This window comes from Salmo trutta, chromosome 13 (assembly GCF_901001165.1).
Source record: "Salmo trutta chromosome 13, fSalTru1.1, whole genome shotgun sequence".
In the NCBI taxonomy this organism is placed as follows: domain Eukaryota; kingdom Metazoa; phylum Chordata; class Actinopteri; order Salmoniformes; family Salmonidae; genus Salmo; species Salmo trutta.
Genome location: NC_042969.1, coordinates 15937704 through 15960396, shown reverse-complemented (window position 1 = coordinate 15960396; position 22693 = coordinate 15937704). Strand labels below are relative to the sequence as shown.

Here is a 22693-nt window from a genome sequence, read left to right as displayed (position 1 = left end):
ACTTCACTGCAATCCTAATGACAATTATGTACTATTTACTCCATTTTCCCTGACACCCAAAAGTACGTGTTACATTTTGAATGCTTAGCAGGACAGGAAAATGGTCTAATTCACACACTTATCAAGAGAACATCCCTGGTCATCCTACTGCCTCTGATCTGGCGGACTCACTTAACACATGCTTCGTTTGTAAATGATGTCTGAGTATTGGAGCGTGGCCGTAGCTATCCGTAAATTTAAAAAACAAAACAATGCCGTCTGGTTTGCTTAATATAAGGAATTTGAAATGTATTATTTTTGATACTTAAGTATATTTTCACAATTACATTTACTTTTGATACTTAAGTATATTTAAAACCAAATACTTTGAAACTTTTACTCAAGTTTTGACTTTTACTTAAGCGATTTTCTGTTAATTAAGTTATCTTTACTTTTACTCAAGTATGACAACTGGGTACATTTTCCACCACTGCTGTTTGTGAATGTGATCAAATGAAAGCAGTGCATTGCAGTTTGTCCTATCGGAGAAATGGATCTATAGAGCGCAATAGTAGTGGTGTCTTTTGTAGGCACTAACAGAGGCTGAGTCCACCATATCTCGTTGGCCAACACCTATGGGGAAATGTTTTGGGGGGGATAAATGCTGAAAATAAGGTCTGTGGTAAACACAGGCTTATGAGATCTTATACGTTTTGTTCTATGAGATAACCTTCATCAGCAAACATACATTTTTGTGAATTTTGAAGCATTTATGTAATAACAAAAATTATGACAAAGCACATTAAGGCTGCAAGATGCATAAAGGTCATGTTAACTGACTGATAATATATCATAGAACAAAATGTATAAGATCTTCTAAGCCTGTGTTAACCTCAAACCTCATTTCTGGCATTTATCCCAAAACCCTATTCTTTCCCCATTAATTTTCCCCATAGGAATGACTGAATGAACCAGAAGTTTAACAAAGATTTTTAAAACTAACCCAAGATGGACCACAGCCTGTCATTTCCAGTGGGACCAAATGAGTCATAGTGGGCAGAACAAGGAAGGAGGTGGGCAGAGCCAAGCACGAGCTAGCGAGATCCTATTGGTGCGTTCTAACAAACATTTGCATATTTCCGTTAGGGAACGCCTACTCTGTGAAGTGCGCGTGTGCAATAACTCAATTCACCTTTGCGCTCCTTCTAAACAACACCATTTTTTACAACTTTGGCAAAGGGTAAAATCTACAAAACTTAGTCCACTCAGTTCGTAACAGATTATCTTTTTGGAACATAAAACTGTGTTGAAATCAAATGTTTCATCGATGTGAAAATGCGAGAGAATGTCGGACAAAATCCATCTCATTCCATCTTCTCCCACTGCTAGCCACTGGGCGTGGAAATGCCAAGTTAAGAATATGTTCTTAACTGACTTGCCTAATTAAATAAAGGTCAAATAAAAAAAATATACTGTGAATCCTATGTGAAAGAAATATTAGACAACGTACCAGGATCGGTCATTGTCCATTGTGTTCAGATGAATGGTCTAAAAATATCTATGTTGCCAACATTTTGGAAGACCAAAGATCCAGCTTTTCCTTCAAGAGGAGCAGATTAGACATTGTTTTGCTCAGAAGTTCTCCTTGTTGAAGTAGAATTTGGTCTTTCGGGGATCGACATCCGTGTATTTGACACATTTCTTTGACAAGACAGTAGCTAAGACTGCAGGGCCACACAAGAATGTGCCCACCACTGACCTGTGGACATTGATAAGAGACCAAAATATATAGTAATTTAGTCAATGTAGGGTACACACCAAGCTATATGTTTTAGAAGTAATACCACTGCTATTAACTACCAACTGCAATGTCCAAAATTGATTTATAAGGGGAATACTGTCATGTCAAAATGTGTTGTAAACAAACTTACGTCGGATTCTCTTTGCGCACTTGTTCAAACTCCTTATCCCAGTTGGGCCTGCCATAGTTTGTTTTCTGCTTCAAACCAGTGACCACATCTGTGTCCGCATCGGCATGAACCATCACATGGTTTGCCTATGGGGAAGAAAGATAGTGAACAGACGCTACCACAACTACTGCATGTCTCACAGTGGAATATGCTAATACAGATTGTTGGTGGGTGTATGTATGCTGCCTCACGTACATGGCTCTGATCCCATCCAGTGAGGTAGAGTTTGTAGGTGAGGAAGTTTCCCATGCCTCTTTCCTCCATCTCCCTCTCCAGCAGCTGCAGAAGATCTGCAAACCACTCAAAGGCATGCGTCTCTCTGCACAACCAATAGAAGTAGATCTGCAACCAGGAAGTAAACATGAGAATGGGATTTCAAACAAAGGCATGACATGCCATGCTGAGCATGAGCATGTTCACATAGAAAGAATCAAAGGTTTACGTGACCCTTTACTTAAGAAACAATAAATGCTTGGTGTCAGACAACATTCAGGTGCATCATGGAATCTTTCCACTTTGTAAACGTGCTAGACTGGTTAGCAGCGTTAAAGCTGTCTGGTTAGTCACTTCAATGGAAAGCCATAGAGTATCAATGTGTTCCCTACCTTTCTGGTGCGTAGCTTGGGGTTGGAGTCTTTGAATTTGTACCAGATGGACTTGAGGATGGAGGCGAAGGGGGTGACTCCAATGCCAGCGCCAACCAGCATGGCGACCTCGTAGTCAAACACATCCTCACTGGCCGTACCAAACGGTCCATCCACACCCATTCTGAGGGACAGGTCAAAGGTCAAGCAATGGCAAACAGGAAGGGAAGGCAGAAAGATTTGACCAGCTAAGCCTAATTCCTATGCATTCAGGAATGGTTTCCAATTTGAAATCTGTGCCTGTAACTTCGATTTATCACAGAAATCCTGCATTGATGCGCCTTATCCTTATCCACTGAGCTGAGGATCTTGCTGCTACAGTATAAGCCATTGTCTGCTTTTCTATAAAGAGGAGTAAATTACTTGGGTCCCTCAGCCCCCTCAGGAAGCTGCTCCACAATGCTGATGAGTTTCTGGGTCCAGTCGCCCACGGAGCGGATGTGCACACTGAAGAAGTCCTCCTCGGGGGCCGAGGTCATGGTGAAGGGGTGCCACTCCAGCTGGGAGATGGCTGGGCAGTTGAGGAAGACATACTGACCCACGTCCATCTTGAAACCGTTCTTCACCAGCTGCAGCTCCAACACTTTGGATGGTCGAATAACTATCTAAGAGAGGAGAGTTGTAGAGACAGATGTTGATTATCTGTTAGTGGAATGGAAAACACAATTATTGTCAATTACAAAGAAAAGTTACTTGTTACTACAGTGCACACCTTTCTGTATTTGACGGTCTGCATGTAGCGGATGAAGCGCAGCAAGCGCTCGCACACATAGAGGATCATGGGACCGATCACCCACATCCAGGTCTGTAGGGACAAGGGAACACAGGATATACAGTTTCAGAGACAATTCTCTTACCATGAGGCCTGGGATTCACAGAAGTTATTTTTGGTTGTAGGTGTCAATGAGGAATCTCTTACCTGTGGGAACCCCCCTGCAAACTGGGGAATGGGACACTCCTGAATCTTCCCCCAGTCATCTATTCGATCTTTACAGAAGGTGGCATTATGTGGTGGATTGGTGGTGGTCTGACTTCGCACGATGCGTCTGTAGACAAAGGACAAGGCCATTTACTCTTGATCCAAAACAAATATTTCTACATGAAATTAACAGGAGCTGGGACTGAGAGAGTCTTACCCAGCTCCATGGATGACCAGCCCAGCAAAGAAGACGATGAAAAGGTGGTGTGTGAACCAGAAGACCTCGAAGTAGCTGCGCCTGATGACCTCCATGGATGAGGTGATCATGAGGATGAGTGACAGCGTGATGATTACGCCTGTGATCCCTGCAACGGAGGTGAACACCAGGAGGGTCGGCGTCTGAGACAGAAGGAGCCAATCAGAATACACCCAAGTCAGTCACATGACCTCTATGCCTATATAAGACATCTAAAATTACTCTGTGCCAGATTTCTTCTGAAACTCCTGGCACAGAGTAATTTTAGATGTCTATATATACTGCTCAAAAAAATAAAGGGAACACTTAAACAACACATCCTAGATCTGAATGAAAGAAATAATCTTATTAAATACTTTTTTCTTTACATAGTTGAATGTGCTGACAACAAAATCACACAAAAATAATCAATGGAAATCCAATTTATCAACCCATGGAGGTCTGGATTTGGAGTCACACTCAAAATTAAAGTGGAAAACCACACTACAGGCTGATCCAACTTTGATGTAATGTCCTTAAAACAAGTCAAAATGAGGCTCAGTAGTGTGTGTGTGGCCTCCACGTGCCTGTATAATCTCCCTACAATACCTGGGCATGCTCCTGATGAGGTGGCGGATGGTCTCCTGAGGGATCTCCTCCCAGACCTGGACTAAAGCATCCGCCAACTCCTGGACAGTCTGTGGTGCAACGTGGCGTTGGTGGATGGAGCAAGACATGATGTCCCAGATGTGCTCAATTGGATTCAGGTCTGGGGAATGGGCGGGCCAGTCCATAGCATCAATGCCTTCCTCTTGCAGGAACTGCTGACACACTCCAGCCACATGAGGTCTAGCATTGTCTTGCATTAGGAGGAACCCAGGGCCAACCGCACCAGCATATGGTCTCACAAGGGGTCTGAGGATCTCATCTCGGTACCTAATGGCAGTCAGGCTACCTCTGGCGAGCACATGGAGGGCTGTGCGGCCCCCCAAAGAAATGCCACCCCACACCATGACTGACCCAGCGCCAAACCGGTCATGCTGGAGGATGTTGCAGGCAGCAGAACGTTCTCCACGGCGTCTCCAGACTCTGTCACGTCTGTCACGTGCTCAGTGTGAACCTGCTTTCATCTGTGAAGAGCACAGGGCGCGAGTGGCGAATTTGCCAATCTTGGTGTTCTCTGGCAAATGCCAAACGTCCTGCACGGTGTTGGGCTGTAAGCACAACTCCCACCTGTGGACGTCGGGCCCTCATACCACCCTCATGGAGTCTGTTTCTGACCATTTGAGCAGACACATGCACATTTGTGGCCTGCTGGAGGTCAACTTGCAGGGCTCTGGCAGTGCTTCTCCTGCTCCTCCTTGCACAAAGGCGGAGGTAGCGGTCCTGCTGCTGGGTTGTTGCCCTCCTACGGCCTCCTCCACGTCTCCTGATGTACTGGCCTGTCTCCTGGTAGCGCCTCCATGCTCTGGACACTACGCTGACAGACACAGCAAACCTTCTTGCCACAGCTCGCATTGATGTGCCATCCTCGATGAGCTGCACTATCTGAGCCACTTGTGTGGGTTGTAGACGCCGTCTCATGCTACCACTAGAGTGAAAGCACCGCCAGCATTCAAAAGTGACCAAAACATCGGCCAGGAAGCATAGGAACTGAGAAGTGGTCTGTGGTCCCCACCTGCAGAACCACTCCTTTATTGGGGGTGTCTTGTGCTAATTGCCTATAATTTCCACCTGTTGTCTATTCCATTTGTACAACATGTGAAATTTATTGTCAATCAGTGTTGCTTCCTAAGTGGACAGTTTGATTTCACAGAAGTGTGATTGACTTGGAGTTACATTGTGTTGTTTAAGTGTTCCCTTTATTTTTTTGAGCAGTGTATATATATATTCCAATGGCCAATAGCTGCTAGGGTAAAATCTATGGTGGAAAGCTATTTAGGGGGCTGTCAATGTTTTGACTTCTAGCTGAACCAATCCTCCCATAACAATGTGTAAACTGATGTTTTAAACTGTAGTACTTTGTGTTTTAATTGTATGAAACTTTAGGTACTGCTTTTTTGACCAGGTCTCTTGCAAAGGAAATGTTTAATCTCAATGAGACCAACCTGGTAAAATAAAAATTAAATGAAATAAAAATGTTAAGCCGTACAGTGGTTGTAGAACGGATTGGGTTCAGGAAGGTGGTGTTTCCTGAGTCATCCAGGCTGGACAGGGCCGTGCTGAGGTCATCGTACTCCCCAAGCCTGCTATTATAGTACCACTCCACATTCAGCAAATGGGCAATGGTGTGAACAGCTGCACCAAAACAAGGAAAAGAAACAGCAACATTTCCATTAGGACATAGAATAGAGATTCATCATAGTTGGTCAACAGGATAATTCCACACCCAAATTTGACATCCATTTAGAACAATGAAGGTTAATTAGTTGGTCCCTGCAGCAATGTTCCAACATCTAGTGGAAAGCCTTCCCAGAAGAGTGGAGGCTGTTATAGCAGCAAAGTGGGGACCAACTCCATAATGCCCATGATTTTGGAATGAGATGTTCGACGAGCAGGTGTCCACATACTTTTGGTCATGTAGTTTATCTTGAATAGTACATCTAAAGATACTGGAGGAATAATGTTCCCATGTTCTATCGAAAGTGTCACATACAGTGCTGTGAAAAAGTATTTTCCACCTTTCTAATTTTCTCTACTTTTGTATATTTGTGATACTGAATGTCATCAGATCTTCAACCAAAACCTGGTATTAGATAAAGGGAACTTGAGGGAACTGATAACACAACAATTACATACTTATTTCATTTATTTCATAAACAAAGTTATGTAACACCCATTGCCCCTGTGTGAAAAAGTAATTGCCCCCTTACACACAATTAAGGCAAGTCATCCAGGTCCTGAGACAGCAAAGCATCCCCAAACCATCACACTACCACCACCATGTTTGACCGTTGGTGGAATGCAGTGTTTGATTTTCGCCAGGCATGATCCTGCCTCAGGATCTGGATGACTTGCCTTAATAGAAGAATCCATGAATTCTGCTCTGTATCAGATAATTCTACAGGAAAATGTCAGGCCATCCGTCTGTGAGCTGAAGCTAAAGGGCAGCTGGGTCATGCAGCAAGACAATGATTCAAAATACACAATCAAGTCTACATGAAAATGGTTAAAAAGCAACAACAATATATATGTTTTGGAATGGCCTAGTCACAGTCCAGAACTAATCCCAATTCAGATGTTGTGGCAGGACTTGCTTGAAAACCGACAAATGTCACTGAGTTAAAGCAGTTCTGCATGCAAGAGTGGGACAAAATTCCTCCACAGCGATATGAGAGACTGATCAACAACTACAGGAAGTGTTTGGTTGGAGTCATTGCCGCTAAAGGTAGCACAACCCATTATTGAGTGTAAGGTGGCAATTACTTTTCAGTAGAGGCATTGAGTGTTTCATAACTTTGTTAATTCAATAAATAAAATAGGTATATATTTTTTGTTATATGTAAACTCAAGTTCCCTTTATTTAATACTAGGTTTTGGTTGAATATCTGCTAACATTCAGTATAAAAAAATATGCAAAAGTAGAGAATCAGAGAGGGGGCAAATACTTTTTCACGGCACTGTATTTTTTTCTAAAGGCTGGCCTGTTTCCTTTGTCCTTCTTGAGACAGACTTTGTGAGGGCTCTAGTCTCTCCGAGGTCAGGATTTTCCCATATAATACAATACACCCTAAGTCAATATTTAGCTTCAGTATCCCTTTATCTAGCATAAGTCAATGGGTCAAAAAGACAAAGATAGATTTATTATCGCATATGCCTTCATCACAATGAGAAAGTGTCATATTTTGTGGTGACTAAATAAAACTGGTAACAATTTCACATAAATCTTACATGTTTCATAAGTACTGTTGACTAAAATTGAGTAAAGTATTTATCTGTGCAAAATGCTTCAGGTTAGGGGTTTTCAGCTGGTCATCTGACCAGCAAGCAAGTGTTCCATACCTGTCATCAGCCCAATCATGTAGGCCACCAGCTTGTGGAAACTGATATTTTTGTCCAGCTGTTTTCTCATAGTTCGCCCACAGCACTAAAACAGCAACGTTCAAGAAAAATCATAATGAAGATTACAATCAAAGTCAATTAAAGGCCATGAACCTTTATCATCTATTAAAAAACAATTCAACTATACAAGTCTGTTCCATTATAGGTTTCATCAGACAATATGACTACACAGTCATTTACAGAACACAGGGAATTACAGCCACAATATTCTCTGATGACAAATTAGACACTTGCACAATGAATGTCCCCACCCTCGGCCCAGCCCTTGGCACTAGAAAGTCTTACCATGAAGGAGCCGCGAATGAGAGACAGCAGGTTACGACACACGGGCAGCAGAATCAGCAGGCAGTTGAAGTTGAGGACGGCTGCAGGGGCTCTGGCCCAGGCCAATGCAGACTGAAAGCCCAAAGACACCCATGTCAACCTGTGTAATGTGTTATCCTATACATACTCTCGTTGACATCTGTCCTATCATTAGGAATGGAGTAAGCTACAGGTAGAACTCAATTAAAACTGCAATTATATAGTATTAAAAAACTCAACGGACATCGGAAAATTGGATACTTGTCCTATTTAAGTCAAATGCATGGATCATTGAGCACATACTATGTTTATACTACCTAAGACCTAATTAATATGGTAAGACTCACCCCTAAAATGTGACGTGTGTAGAAAAACTGATCCCCCAGGTCGTAGAAGAAATAGAACCAGAGGAACAGGAATATGTTGATGGTCATCCAGACCACCTGTAAATCCAGCGAGGAGGAGGTCATAACCCAAACAGCAGGATCGTGACTATTGTATGTTATTTAATTGTATTTATTACTCTTAAAAATAACATATATTTTAGGGTTTCAGTAAGGCTAAACCTAGTTATATTATTTTGCGCATTTGGAGAGATATTGCGCATCTGGGTCATCACTCAGATGGGCTTTGTTTGGCAGTCCAGATAACAGCCCAAATAAATCTATCTCATTCATTTACATTATACAACAACTATAGCCTACATTGTCGAATATGATTAAGGTAATAATCATGTTCTTACCAGTATGAAGGATGACAGTCCATGGTTAATGATCCAGTTGCCCATTTTGAAGGACTTTCGCCCTCCACCAGTGACGCTACTGGTCTTTACATCGTTACCTGTTGTTTTTATACAGCGTATGTTCACACCCCGCCTATTTAAAGTCAGTCACTAGTCCAAGTTATGACATGAGGAAAAGTACAGTCCATAAAATTGCATTACTCAAGGAGTAAAGTAATCCTTTGTGTTTGTTGAAAGCGAAATGTTAGCCTGCCATTCCTCACGTCTGTGGAATGAGGAAGAATTGTATTTTTTGGACTGACTGTAGCTGGCTCTTGGGCTCCAAGAAGAGGGCGGTTTTTTGGACAATTGAGAAAGAGCCAGTCCGCCCGACTATATCCATCTCTGTCTGCATCTATAGGCCTCACGTTAACTTTCCCATGGCTCTATGTTTTTTGGAAAGCAATATCAAGGGTACTAGTAAATTTTTTAAAGACAAAATATGATTTATATTACATCATTTTAAAGTAATGTAACAACGCAGTGGTTAAGGCACTATCTTCATATATTCTATAATATAGGCCTACTTTCGAAAACAGTGGAGTACCGCAGTTTCGCGGGCCCAGCCAGGTCTGGTTCATCCCAATTGTTTTAGTGAAAGACGGACAATTTATGTCAGCCGGGCAAGTTGAGCCTGCTCTGTGGTTGTCCCATTAGGCAGGGGATTGTTTAATACGTTTTTTACCTGTTACACTGGAATAGTAACTTTTGGTCAGGGTGAGCAGAGCGCGAGCCACTTTATCCTATTGCTCCAGCCGAGATACTGTACACTGGGCTGCCTGTGTAAACGCAGCCAAAGTGATAAATCAGTTGCGAAACGGTTTAATATGGTCTATGATGAAAACAGAGTTTTCTAATCAGGTCACATAGTTTTAAAGTCCTGGAAAAACACCTTGCCCTGTAGGGAGGATGTAAACCCTGTAAAACTGCATAAACCATTTACTTTTTTATATGAATTATATTTTAAAACTAGACTAACAGGGGACTTTCCATTACACAGGCAACTGTGATTAGTCAATAGAACTAACAGGGCTGTGCTTGCTTTAAGCAGGGTTGCATCATGTAGGCCCAGGAATGGGAATGGCCTGTGCCCAAAACCCGTAAGTTGCATCCCTGTGTAGGCCTATATACAGTCTAGCCTGTCATTACTATTTGTTCATTTGATTTATTGGTCAATAATTTGGAATTTAAAAGGCCTAGGTATCCTAGCCAACCGAAGTTTAAATATAAACCACATTTTATCACATTCACATTTTCTCTTAACACAGATCAATTGGCTTAGGCTATAAATACAGTATGATTGATTTGCAGTGGTTTTCAGTTTTAAAAGCCCATCTGCCATAAATTGTCCGTCTTTCTCTTAAACAATGGGGATGAACCAGAAAGATAAGTTCCAGGCTAGGTCTACTGGAATTCCTTCCAGTTTTTCGCCAACAAAACAAAACAACTCTCTCTCTCAGCTGGGCATCTTTAGAGCAGGCTCAACTTGTCCGACGGCTCAGTTCACTTGCCCCAGGCAATAGTGCAACCCTTAAGGTCCCTGCTACAACTTGGTTCAGGAGTTTTGCCAAGTTACAATCAGGAGAAAGAAAATGTCCCCACCATTCTGGGACCTGTGGTGCCAGCTCTGATGAACACCTCAGAGCGTTGGGCCAGTAACCGAAGGGTTGCTGGATCGAATCCCCGAACTGACAAGGTAAAAATCTGTATATTTCAGTTGAATGCATTCAGTTGTACAACTGACTAGGTATCCCCTTTCCTTTCATGTTTACCTTCCTATCTATAAGGTTTTTCAGAAAGCTATACCATAGGCTACTATTAAAATAATTAAAGACAAAATATGATATATATAACAGCATTTTTTTATTCAACAAATTTACATTCAAGTAACAATGCAAAAGATAATGCACTTAAACATACTATTGAAACAGACCATACAAAACAAAAGCAGGGATTAAATGCACTTCAATGCTACAGACATAAGGCATCAAGTTCTTTATATTAAGTCATCATTGAAAGTAAAAAGATATGTTCTGAATTGCATTTACATTACAATATATTTACAAGGACAGTGTGATTACATAAGATCTATTGGCGCTTTAACCCACTTCAAAAGGATCACTGTCAGACTCAATTTGCCTTTTAACCACTGTGTTTGCAAAGGGAAAAAAAAGAAGGGCAAACTGAACAGCCAGATACTACAATGAAAAAAAATATAAACGCAACATGTAATGCATTGGTCCCATGTTTCATGAGCTGAAATAAAATATCCCAGAAATGTTCCATATTTCTCATTAAAAAAAGGGCACGGATTTGTTTACATCCCTGTTAGTGAACATTTCTCCTTTGCCAAAATATAATCCATCCACCTGACAGGTGGGGCATATCAAGAAGCTGATTAAACAGCATGATCATTACACAGGTGCACCTTGTGCTGGAGACAAACAGCCTCTAAAATGTGCAGTTGTCACGACGCAATGCCACAGATGTCTCAAGTTGAGGGAGTATGCAATTGGCATGCTAACTGCGGGAATGTCTATCAAAGCTGTTGCCAGAGAATTTAATGTTAATTTCTCTACCATAAGCCACCTCCAATGTCATTTTAGAGAATTTGGCAGTACGTCCAACCGGCCTCACAACCACAGACCATGTGGAACCACGTCAGCTCAAGACCTCCACATCCGGCTTCTTCACCTGCTGGATCGTCTGAGACCAGCCACCAGGACAGGGGACAAAACTAAGGAGCATTTCTGGTCTGTAATAAAGTCCTTTTGTGAGGAAAAACTAATTCTGATTGGCTGGGACTGGCTCCCAGTGGGTGGGCCTATGCCCTCCCAGGACCACCCCTGGCTGTGCCCCTGCCCAGTCATGTGAAATCCATAGATTAGAGTCTAATTAATTTAGTTAAATTGACTGATTTCCTTACATGAACTATAACTCAGTAAAATCGTTGAAACTGTTGCGTTTACATTTTTGTTCAGTATAATACAAACCATTCATTACAGTGGGTGGAGTATGAGGAAGGTAGCTCGGATTTCATCTAACCTTTTATTTCCCCCATCTTACATATGGGCGTGCAGATGAAAAAAGGGCCCTAATGCAACATCTGGAGTTTGTTCATTAAGTAAACCCCCGAGAACGTAAGCAGGGGAAGTCCCAGTTTAAAGGGCGAGTCGGTCCTCTAGGGGCGGAGACACTTGGCATGCTTCCCACACACCTGGCCCCACTGTATCTGACCCTGTGCTGCTCTCTCAAGGCTGCCTTTGTGCATCACACCGGCATATCTTAACAGAGTACATTCTTTGGGCTCCCTTGACCCACTGTCTCTCTACCTGTACAGTAGATGTCCAGTACAAACGGTGCACTCGTCAGTAACCCATTTCCCATTCAACAACAGTGATGTAACATTGTCTATATCATGGCTTATCTTTTAAAGTCCAAGGCTCTGTGTGCACGTGTTATTCTAAGACGAGAAGCGATAAAATCATAGCACCAATTTGAAATGCGCTTAGCTAACCACTTGAGACCAACTTGTCCTCTGTGCACCGCAGTGCAGAACGAGCTGCTCTGTCCATCTCCTAATCTGCACCACTCACAGTATAACAGTCCTGAGTGTACATAGCCATTAGTTCAGTAGCTGCACCAAGCAGTGGCCCCATATCATCAAATCACCATGTGGGGCCTTCTCAAGCCACCTCCATGTCTTCAACGATTGCCGTCTCGTGCTCCCCCAGCTGGCTGGTGAGGTCAGGGGGTTGCAGGTTTGGCGGCTCCAGCGGCGCCAGCACCATGGTGGCAGCGGTAGAATAGGAGTGGGGATGCGTCTCCCCCGCTCCCCCCACACCCCTCCGACAGCAGCAGACGCAGGCCAGGCAGTCGTGCACGTTATGCCTGAAGAGGCGCCGACATGGGTGGCAGAACTGGTAGAAGAGTAGCATGAAGAGCACGGCCAGGCTGTAGCAGATGAGCAGCTGTGCCACCAGCAGCGGGGCGCACACGTACGAGTAGAAGTCTGACTTGTAGAAGTACCAGAGGGCGATGAGCGTGCTGTTCTCCAGGAAGCGTCCGCCGTAGTATGCGGCCAGGCGGCCCCAGTGCTGCTTCATCTCGATGAGGTCGCGGTGGCCCAGGTCTAGCTGCACGGCCGACCAGCAGAAGACGTTGATGCAGGCGTACAGGAAGGTGACCAGCGACAGCACCACCGTGGTGCCCAGCTTGCTGAAGTTCTTCTCCACATTGTCGGGCAGCGAGGCGCGTCGAGCCCAAAACTCAGCCCAGGGCTGCAGGAAGAAGAAGAGCAGGTTGCCCAGGCCCACGAGGATCACCCAATAGGTGAGCGCGGAGCTGAACAACACCAGGGAGGTGATGCGCGTGGCGATCTCCAGGCCCCGCCACAAGATCATGCAGAGGTAGGCGGCTGGGCGCAGCCGCACCTTGTAGTCGTCGTAGCGGATGTTGATGGCCAGCACGCTGCACACCAGGGCCCCGTAGGTGATGGAGATGAGGCAGATGACCATCAAAGTCACTGGAATGAACACAGAGACAAAGCACTCGTTAGACCCTCCAAAACAACAGCATTCACCATGAATGCCATCAAGAGGACTCTTACGTCTGACAGGGAGGAAGTACTTCTCCTGGATGTTGGCGTACAGCTGCAGGGTGAGCTGGGGGGTGGATCCCAGGAAGGCCTGGATGACGGCAGTGCGTTTGAAGGCGTTCCGGTGGGTGGCCAGCTTGCGTTCCGAGTGGCCGATCTCCCACTCCATGGGCGTGGCCTGGTCCTTCTTCAGCTTGATCTTCCTGGAGATGGTCACATACGGCTCCTCCTCTTTGCCCGCTTTGAAGTAAACCACCAGAGCCTCGAAACACCTGAGGAGGAAAGGAGAGAATGGAGTAATACCACTGCCACCGGAGGGCAGTACAGGCTGACAACAAAAAAACTAAGATTGAAAGTAAAGAAACAATCACATGATTTGCATTATCATTCAATATTTTCATCAATAAATATTACATTTTGCTTCATATTTAAAATGTAAAAAAATGCAACATTGCTATATGGCTCCACCAGAGGGCAAAAAATAAACTGACAGCCTTTGACACTGCATGTACAAAACATTAGGAACACCTGCTCTTTCCATGACAGACTGACCAGGTGAATCCAGGAGAAAGCTATGATCCCTTATTGATGTCACTTGTTAGATCCACTTCAATCAGTGTAGATGAAGGGTAGGAGACAGGTTAAAGAAGGATTTTTAAGCCTTGAGACAATTGAGACATAGATTATGCATGTCAAATGTGTGCCATTCAGAGGGTGAATGGGCAAGACAAAATATTTAAAGTGCCTTTGAAAAAAGGTATGGTGGTAGTAGGTCCAGACATCCAGCCAACTATGGGAAGCCTTGGAGTCCACATGGGCCAGCATTCCTGTGGAACGCCTTCGACACCTTGTAGTCCATGCCCCAACAAATAGAGGCTGTTCTGAGGGCAAAATTAGGAGTTGCAACTCAATATTAGGAAGGTGTTCCTAATGGTTTGTACACTCAGTGTATTCAGTACTGAAACCTAAGAAGTGTGTTCCCTTCCCTTTCACAGAGATAAACGACAGAAAGACATTAACACCGCACACAAATAGCACCAACATGTTGTTTAGCACTACTTTAACCTGCTTATGTTGAGCAGTACCAGTGCATTGGATAGCTGTATACAAGGCAATCCATAACTTCTAAACCAGGGATCATCAACTAGATTCAGCCGTGGGCCGTTTTGTTCTTGAGTGGATGGTCGGTGGGGCCGGAACATAATTACTAATACTTTGTAGACTGCAAATTGATTGTAAGAAGCCCAAACTTTTCTAACTTTGCATACGATTACGTTGTGTCTCTATTATGCATGGGAATACTTCGTAAGAGATTTCTTAAATGAAAATCACTTGGAGCTGATTTCCTGGTGGGTTTTTTTTGTTTTTTTTACAACAATGAAAATTACACACAATATTTTCAATTTTTTGTTCAGAAAACTAGGGAGGCCAAATAAAACCACCCGCAAACCAAATTCGGCCTACGGGCCACCAGTTGGGGAACCCTGGTCTAAGGTATTCACGCTAAACCAAGTAAAATCAGTGTTTGCCTTGTCTTTCAGACCAAAACATCTACTTTGGACATGGGCTTAGGGGAGAGAACACAGACAGGCTAGCTACTAGGATTCTCTTCCTGCTAGCTCAGCTGTGGGCTGCTACAGGACACCACATTCAGCCGTCAGCCATTTACAGACGGTGGCTGTTGTGGTGCTGGTGGAATCACGTTCGCTGTGACCTTACAGTGCACAACCAAAACAAGAGCCTCTCGTCTTTGACGTCAATTCTCTCGGAGCCGAGAGACATTAGGGAAGGGCACAAGCCACCCCTCATCTCTCCAGTGGTACTACTGGTAGCCTATGCAAAAAAACTGTCTTTTTTACAACTGGTCTACAGATGGGAGGCGGTAGCGGTGACAAGACTATGATTTACTGATTGATTTCCAGGGAAGCTTGGCATTATAATGCAGCTAAGAATGTGTGCTGGAGTCAGTCCAGCCAGCCAGAAATTCAGGTTCTGAATGACTAAGAAACAATGTATTTCACTTCGAGGAAAAAGCACAGCTTGGGAAAAGTTTGGTTGACAGAATCAATATGCCTGATGTCCACAGCAGCATCTAAACGGTACCATCAAGTGAAGCAAAAAGTGCCTACTGCCGGGTAATTACTCCCTGGCCATAAAAATCACTTTGCTCTCTGCTTAGGCTACCAGTACTTGTAAAGAGTACAAAGTAAAACACACATGCAATAAGGAACTACCTTAAATCTGTAGTAGCTATAAATTAATGATATGTAGCCTACCCAGTGATTCTTGAAGAATATAACTTACAAATGCCTCATGAGCTTAGTTCATCTGTCATACCCCATCAGAACCCAAAATATAAGCCTGTTTTACTCCAATGTAAATAAACATTGTTTAGCTTTATAATTTTATATCATGGATGGTCAAGTCCTGGCATCCATAGCTCTGTCTATGAATTTGAGTGGTTACATTTCTCCAGCCTCATTCCTCGGCTTTTTAGCAAAACAGTGGCGGTGAGATTGCTTGCTTTGTTTCATCTGCCGATTGCATGCAGTTCAAGCAACCGTTGCAGTGGTCTTTCATCAAAAAAGCCACAAGGGTAGTTTCATCATCAGGAAATCCTCTCAGCATGCTCCTTGAGAGACAGTAGAGATTCTCACCTCGTTCTGGTTAACAATCGTGATTTGGCATAAGACCCACAAGATGCATTGGGACTAAGGACATACAGATACCAACCTTTCTTCATTGTCTGTAAACATTGTTTCAGTGCTGCATGCTGGGAAAGGGAGATTGCCATCAACTGTAAGTATGTAGCTACTTCTGCCTCAGGGGAGGAATATATTCTCTCAGAGACAAGCTGTGACAAGGTCCACTCAAGCAACTTACCAACCTGACACCACAGAGATTCCCAGTTGGCCATGTTTCACAACATCTTGTTAACAGATTATCTAAGATATAGATTGCAAGACACATTCATATAGTGAAACTGTACTTTGTGTTAATTTACAGATATGCGAGTAACAAGACAAACACTACCCTGTGAGGTAGAGTCCTTGCCTATTACAAGGTAAAGCAAGCCGTGCAGCCAGCAGCATGTCAACCCTTGGTCAGAGTTGCTAAGAAACCTGCTATATCGAACTGCGTCAACACCGATAATGATCTGTGATTTTATCATCCACCAAACTTCACAGGAAGTGCACAGCTGATAAAAAAAAAAAAAGTGTTATTGTCACATACACAAGAGAGGTGCAGTGAAATGTGCTGTTTTACAGGGTCAGCCATAGTGCTACCCCGCCCCTGGAGAAAATGAGGGTTAAGTGCCTTGCTCAAGGGCACAGAGATTATTTTCACTTTGTCGGCTCAAGTATTCAAACTAGCGACCTTTCGGTTACTGACCCAACACTCTAACCGCTAGGCTACCTGCCGCCCCAAGATCAGCGCAAAGCTCAGAGGGGACAGTGGGAGGAACTGTAACTAATGTACAGCTGTTTCTCTAGTGCAGGGGTCTCCAACAGGTCGATCGCGAGTTACCAGTACCTCGCAGCCCACCTAGGAGTAGCTCGCCAAACAATTCTGAAGTATATGCAATTTTCACGTTCTACCGCAAACTGACATAAACAAATCTCCCATGTAGCCTATCAGACACTACAAGCAGAAGAATGTGCCTATTTGAAAGCTATATAAAAAAAGTGTAGCTCACAAATACATTTTTTTATAGTATCTCTCATACCACAAAAGGTTGGAGACCGCTAATGTAGTGCCTCTCTGTTTGACACAGTTAAACATCCACTTAGAAATAAAATAGGGTTTGAGGCAGGAAGTTAATGATATGAAGCTTCCTGCCCAAGGGAACCGCATCTCCAGACAAGCCAACCTCCAGAGTATAACTATAGAACTGTGTAGCTGTAGCACAACAACCCTGAAACCAAACCTTGATCTGGTTCTACTAGAAACTGAAGGGCTGCTTCTCACTGGTTAGCACTGCTACAGTGAGGGAGTGGGGGAGCAGGGCTGTTAACAGTGTGCCAATGTCATGTCATGTGCTGGCTTGGCAAATGCCTGCAAGTCAGTCACTTGATTTGTCATAAAGCAGGGGTGCTCAAGTACTATTTGAGGAGGTCCGGTCACACATTTCCTAGGTATTAAAGGTCCGGATGGATAATGTAATTTATCGACATAGCAACAAACCTTGTAACCTCAAACTGTTCACACCCCTTTAGCTGGAAGAGAGAAAATGTTGCAGTTTTAAAGCTAATTTCCTGGAATTCAATGCATTCTTCCATGTCTTATGTGTGTTTATATGATACCATGGGTCGAAGCACAACCAAGTAAAAAATAAATAATTACACAATCTTCCTTGTCATATTATTATTTCTTTTTTTCCTCTCTCGGGACACGCGGTCCTTATTGACCCCATTCTGGGTCCAGTCCACCAGTTGAGTATGGGGGCCATAAAGGGTGCAGCCAGTACAGCCAAAGAGATCATGCCAAAAATGACCTTTGAATTGACAAGATATGCACTGTAAAAGTAAGGTATTCTAATCTTAGGATATATAAAATCTTTAAAACATTTAACAATTTTAAAAACATTGACAGTGTGTTTTCATGCAGTAAATCTGCTACTCTAGAGGAATATGACACAGGTCACTGCTTCCACATCCCAGTCAGAGACTCCACTAGAAATTTGAATACTTGACACAGTGATTTCTTCCGCACATGGCTGATAGTCACACTTCACTAAATGGATCACATTCACCTCACAGATTCAAGGCAGTTCCTTGTTGTGGAACATATTCGCTGCAGAAGGACAATAATGAATTATAGGAAACACTATTATTCTGCTTTTCTAGGTCTTTTGTTATCTGTAATGTTATCCATTGTACACCATATGGTATGGTAAGCCACGCAGAGCTAAAGCCAACATGCCAAAGGCCTACTTCTTGCAGTGTTAAAGGGCCACACCCTCAGCTATCTACAGGGCCTACAGTGTAGAGCTGGGACGATAAACCGACAATTATCAACACCGACCACTTATCGCAGACATTTTGCTGATATTGTTTATTGCAATAAGTAGAGAAACATGACGTTTGAAATTAAATAAGTTTGCTATATGGGTGATTATTAATGTGACAAGTTATGGCTACAACCATCAAACTACTAGTAGTTTAAAAGATAAATACAATCTTTGCACATTAATGTTATATACTTATCGTTAACACATAAATTCACAGTGATATGGATTTTTGCCGATTTCGTCCAGCTCTACTACAATGGATCAAATATTATTAAAATCCAAGAGTAAAATCCAAGGTACGGTTGACAAACCAAAGTTCACCAACAGTGTCACTCAAGATATGCCCAGTTTCTAAACAGCTACCAAAGACTCCCCTTTAACTTTATTTTGCAAGTGACAAATGGCTCACAGTTTGTTCAACAGGTCTAGTTAAGAGTGATTTGTATTTAAAGAATTAAGCGACGGGACTTTCAGTGTTTCAGCAGCAATGGAAGCCCTCAAAGTGTGGGCATTTCACACCAAAGCAAAATGAGAGATGAGGTTCTCTAATTTCAGTCAATTAGATATGTGAAACAAATTAAATAAAAAGTGTCTGATCAAAACTAAGACATGCCCATACATTTCTGTATACCAATGGCATTGACCTCAAATGGGGTCCCACTCCTTATAACTTGTCACTTGGCAGTGACAGTTCAAACCCAATTGGAAGTGGGTTGACACAAAGAAGCAGCTGTATCTACAGTAGACTACATGACTCGCATGTCTGACAAAGGTGTAAATGAGAGGGTCCATCTGAACATTGAGCAAACTTCACATCTGGTCAAACAGGTTTGAAGAGGCAAGAAAACACACTGCCTAATTTATAGGATAACTGAATAATCATTCTAGAGCGTTTCTTATTATGCCTGCAGTACTGTAGTGCGAAAGAAAGTAGTTCCGTGAGGGCTCAATTATATGGCACTTACGAAAAAAGATATGCAGTATGTTGCAAATACTGCATCCAAATGAAGTATTTTTTTACTGCAGTAATTTTGCAGTACACTGCAGTTATTGTTTAATTACTGCATCCAAAACACCACAGTCAACTGCAGTTACTGCACTTTTACTGCAGTGTCAAAACTGAAATATTTTTTGTAAGGCGGGGGTATAGTGTTCTACACTATGTCAGGCAGTAGAACGCTCACATATAAGCCATTTTACACATTACCCTCTCTCCTTCGAGAAGCATCTTCCCGCACAGTCCCACCTGACAACAGGTACGCTTCCCCAACACCCCGCCCGAGACCACCAGATTGGAATGATCTCACCAATGTAGCCGGAGAAAGAACAGCTGATTGGGGGCAAGATTCTGCTGTGCAGAGGTGAGCGCTCTACTGCCTGTACCGCGCGGAAGTAGACAACTCACATTACAGTGCAACTCAGCACTATGCTTCAAGTCATCCTAGTTGCGGTCCGAAGCTACTCAGCACTGTGATTACTTCTGGTACTATACCTACCTAATGAGTGGGCCCAGGAGTAGTAGATGCAAGAAGAGGACGAGGGGGCGGTCTCTTCCTAAGTCTCTATGAATGAATGTCAGCGCCAATTGAGTCAATACAGCGGGCACCAACATGAAGGTGATGGTTGACCCCATCCAGATGTCGTCATCGGTCTTGTGGTAAACGTTGCAAAGCACCGCGGCGCAGACAAACTCAGCACAATACAACAATGTGGCCAACACCACGCTGAATGGGGGCTGGATGTTACTGTGGTTGACAACCAACATGACTCCGTTTTCAGAGGCGGATTCATGATGGGATTGCTCGACGTCAGAGATATTTTCGACTTGGTCGCCCTCTTCCATGGCTCCACTGAACAAAACAACGTCAGACAATTGAGAACTGTAGGGCGGATAGATGGCTCAGTTTTAGGCAGGAAAGTAGGCGATAGATTGCAGTGTCACATTGTATCCTTATTCAGAAATAATGTATACTTTTCTTCAAACAAAGCAGGTCAGTTTTATCATTCATGAACATACCAAGTTTGTTAAACAACGTTTACAATTGTTTCCTCGTGAAATGTTTGCTTCGGTAGGTCCTGTGCTTTCGTTAAATTTCAACACACAACAATAACTCGTTACAGTTCAGCATGACGCGCTCTCTTGTGCTTATTTTCATTCCGTTTACAGACAGTTTCGACACCGTGGCCACTATAAGATAAAAACAGCATCGTATCTCTCCGGTAGCCTTCCAAGTCAAGACCGGGTGGTTGTGCGTGTAAACACCAGTCAATGTCAAAGATTTGCATTGCGCTCGAAACTTTCTTTGCCAAAGACATGCATGCCGCTGATGTCCGCCTGCAAATGTTGTGCTCAGTGCCCCCCATTTACCCCCAAAGTGACGTCAAATGTTGTATCCTTATCAACACCGAAACAATCCATCCACTGTAGTGTCCCATTGCAAATTTGAATGTTTTCGTTAGCTCCGCTAGTGGTCAAGAAAGCAAAGCATGTGTCTGAACAGTTCTCCTATTATTATTTTTTGGTCTATGGACGTGTTTGTATGGTAGGGGCAGTGCTGCCCACCACAGCTCCTGGGTCCTAGGCTCCGTTAGCTCCTTCTTCTATGATATAATGGCGGTCCCAAAACAATCGTGTAAGTGCATGCCGCCACCTACTGTGCTGAAATGTACGATCAATCATGATCTGCCCAATTCTCCACAACCAAAATTATTTAAAAAAAACTTTTAGAACACCTAATCATTCAAGGGTTTTTCTTTAGTTTGACTATTTTCTACATTGTATAATAATAGTGAAGACATCAAAATTATGAAATAACACATGGAATCATGTAATAACCAAAAAGTGTTAAACAAATGAAAATATGTTATATTTTAGATTCTTCAAATAGCCACACTTTGCCTTGATGACAGCTGTGCACACTCTTGGCATTCTCTCAACCAGCTTCATGAGGTAGTCACCTGGAATGCATTTCAATTAACAGGTGTGCCTTCTTAAAAGTTCATTTGTGGAATTTCTTTCCTTCTTAATGCGTTTGAGCCAATCAGTTGTGTTGTGACAAGGTAGGGGTGGAAAACAGAAGATAGCCTTATTTGGTAAAATACCAAGTCGATATTATGGCAAGAGCAGTTCAATTGAGCAAAGAGAAACGACAGTCCATCATTACTTTAAGACATGAAAGTCAGTGAATACTGAAAATTTCAAGAGCTTTGAAGGTTTCTTCAAGTACAGTCGCAAAAACCATCCAGCGCTATGATGAAACTGGCTCTCATGAGGACCGCCACAGGAAAGGAAGACCCAGAGTTACCTCTGCTGCAGAAGATAAGTTCATTAGAGTTAACTGCACCTCCGATTGCAGCCCAAATAAATGCTTCACAGAGTTCAAGTAACAGACACATCTCAACATCAACTGTTCAGAGGAGACTGTGTGAATCAGACCTTCATGGTCAAATTGCTGCAAAGAAACCACTACTAAAGGACACCAAGAAGAAGAAGAGACTTGCTTGGGCCAAGAAACACGAGAAATGTGTTCTTTAGTCTGGAGTCCAAATTGGAGATTTATGGTTCCAACCGTCGTGTCTTTGTGAGATGCGGTGTGGGTGAACGGATGATCTCGAATGTGTATTTCCCACAGTAAAGCATGGAGGTGGAGGTGTTATGGTGTGTGGGTGCTTTTCTGGTGACATTGTCTGTGATTTATTTAGAATTCAAGGCACACTTAACCAGCATGGCCATCACAGCATTTTGCAGTGAGTGCTGCATTAGATGACCTGGCCTCCACAATCCCCCGTCCTCAACCAATTGAGATGGTTTGGGATGAGTCGGACTGCAGAGTGAAGGAAAAGCAGCCAACAAGTGCTCAGCACTTCAAGACTGTTGGAAAAGCATTTCAGGTGAAGCTGGTTGAGAGAATGCCAAGCATGTGCAAAGCTGTCATCAAGGCAAAGGGTGGCTACTTTGAAGAATCTCAAATATAAAACATATTTTGATTTGTTTAACACTTTTTTTTGTCACTACATGATTCCATATGTGTTATTTCATAGTTGTAATGTCTTCACTATTATTCTACAATGTAGAACATAGTATAAATAAAGAAAAACCCTTGAATGAGTAGGTGTTCTAAAACTTTTGACCAGTAGCGTATATAATAATAAATAATAATAATTCAAAACCAAATAAATCCCTAACTTCTAC

The 22693-nt window shown here is 43.0% G+C and overlaps 2 protein-coding genes across 2 annotated transcripts; both read right to left on the bottom strand.

Moving 5' to 3' along the window:
* Nucleotides 1-728: 728 nt before the first annotated feature.
* nox1 (NADPH oxidase 1) lies at nucleotides 729-9116 on the bottom strand. Its single transcript, XM_029771124.1, has 13 exons — nucleotides 8855-9116; nucleotides 8460-8555; nucleotides 8095-8205; nucleotides 7750-7834; nucleotides 5900-6045; nucleotides 3730-3911; nucleotides 3513-3639; nucleotides 3306-3398; nucleotides 2957-3198; nucleotides 2555-2717; nucleotides 2145-2291; nucleotides 1911-2035; nucleotides 729-1738 (listed from the first exon to the last, which is right to left on the bottom strand). The coding sequence occupies exons 1-13, from the start codon at nucleotides 8897-8899 to the stop codon at nucleotides 1612-1614; spliced, it is 1689 nt and encodes a 562-aa protein (XP_029626984.1). The 5' UTR covers nucleotides 8900-9116; the 3' UTR covers nucleotides 729-1611.
* A 2823-nt stretch (nucleotides 9117-11939) lies between these two features.
* On the bottom strand, nucleotides 11940-21126 carry LOC115205305 (membrane transport protein XK). Its single transcript, XM_029771122.1, has 3 exons — nucleotides 19998-21126; nucleotides 13503-13762; nucleotides 11940-13418 (listed from the first exon to the last, which is right to left on the bottom strand). The coding sequence occupies exons 1-3, from the start codon at nucleotides 20342-20344 to the stop codon at nucleotides 12580-12582; spliced, it is 1446 nt and encodes a 481-aa protein (XP_029626982.1). The 5' UTR covers nucleotides 20345-21126; the 3' UTR covers nucleotides 11940-12579.
* Between the last annotated feature and the right edge of the window lie 1567 nt (nucleotides 21127-22693).

Bases quoted from the DNA above. Each gene is read 5' to 3' on its own strand.
- LOC115205305 (XM_029771122.1), bottom strand. From the start codon at position 20,344: ATGGAAGAGGGCGACCAAGTCGAAAATATCTCTGACGTCGAGCAATCC. The intron at 13,763-19,997 runs GTAGGTATAGTA...TTTCCTCCTCAG, and splicing joins CTCCTGGGCCCACTCATTAG to GTGTTTCGAGGCTCTGGTGG. The intron at 13,419-13,502 runs GTAAGAGTCCTC...TGTTCATTCCAG, and splicing joins GTACTTCCTCCCTGTCAGAC to TGACTTTGATGGTCATCTGC.
- nox1 (XM_029771124.1), bottom strand. From the start codon at position 8,899: ATGGGCAACTGGATCATTAACCATGGACTGTCATCCTTCATACTG. The intron at 3,640-3,729 runs GTAAGACTCTCT...CTTTGTCTACAG, and splicing joins CTGGTCATCCATGGAGCTGG to ACGCATCGTGCGAAGTCAGA. The intron at 2,718-2,956 runs GTAATTTACTCC...CCTGTCCCTCAG, and splicing joins GAGGGGGCTGAGGGACCCAA to AATGGGTGTGGATGGACCGT.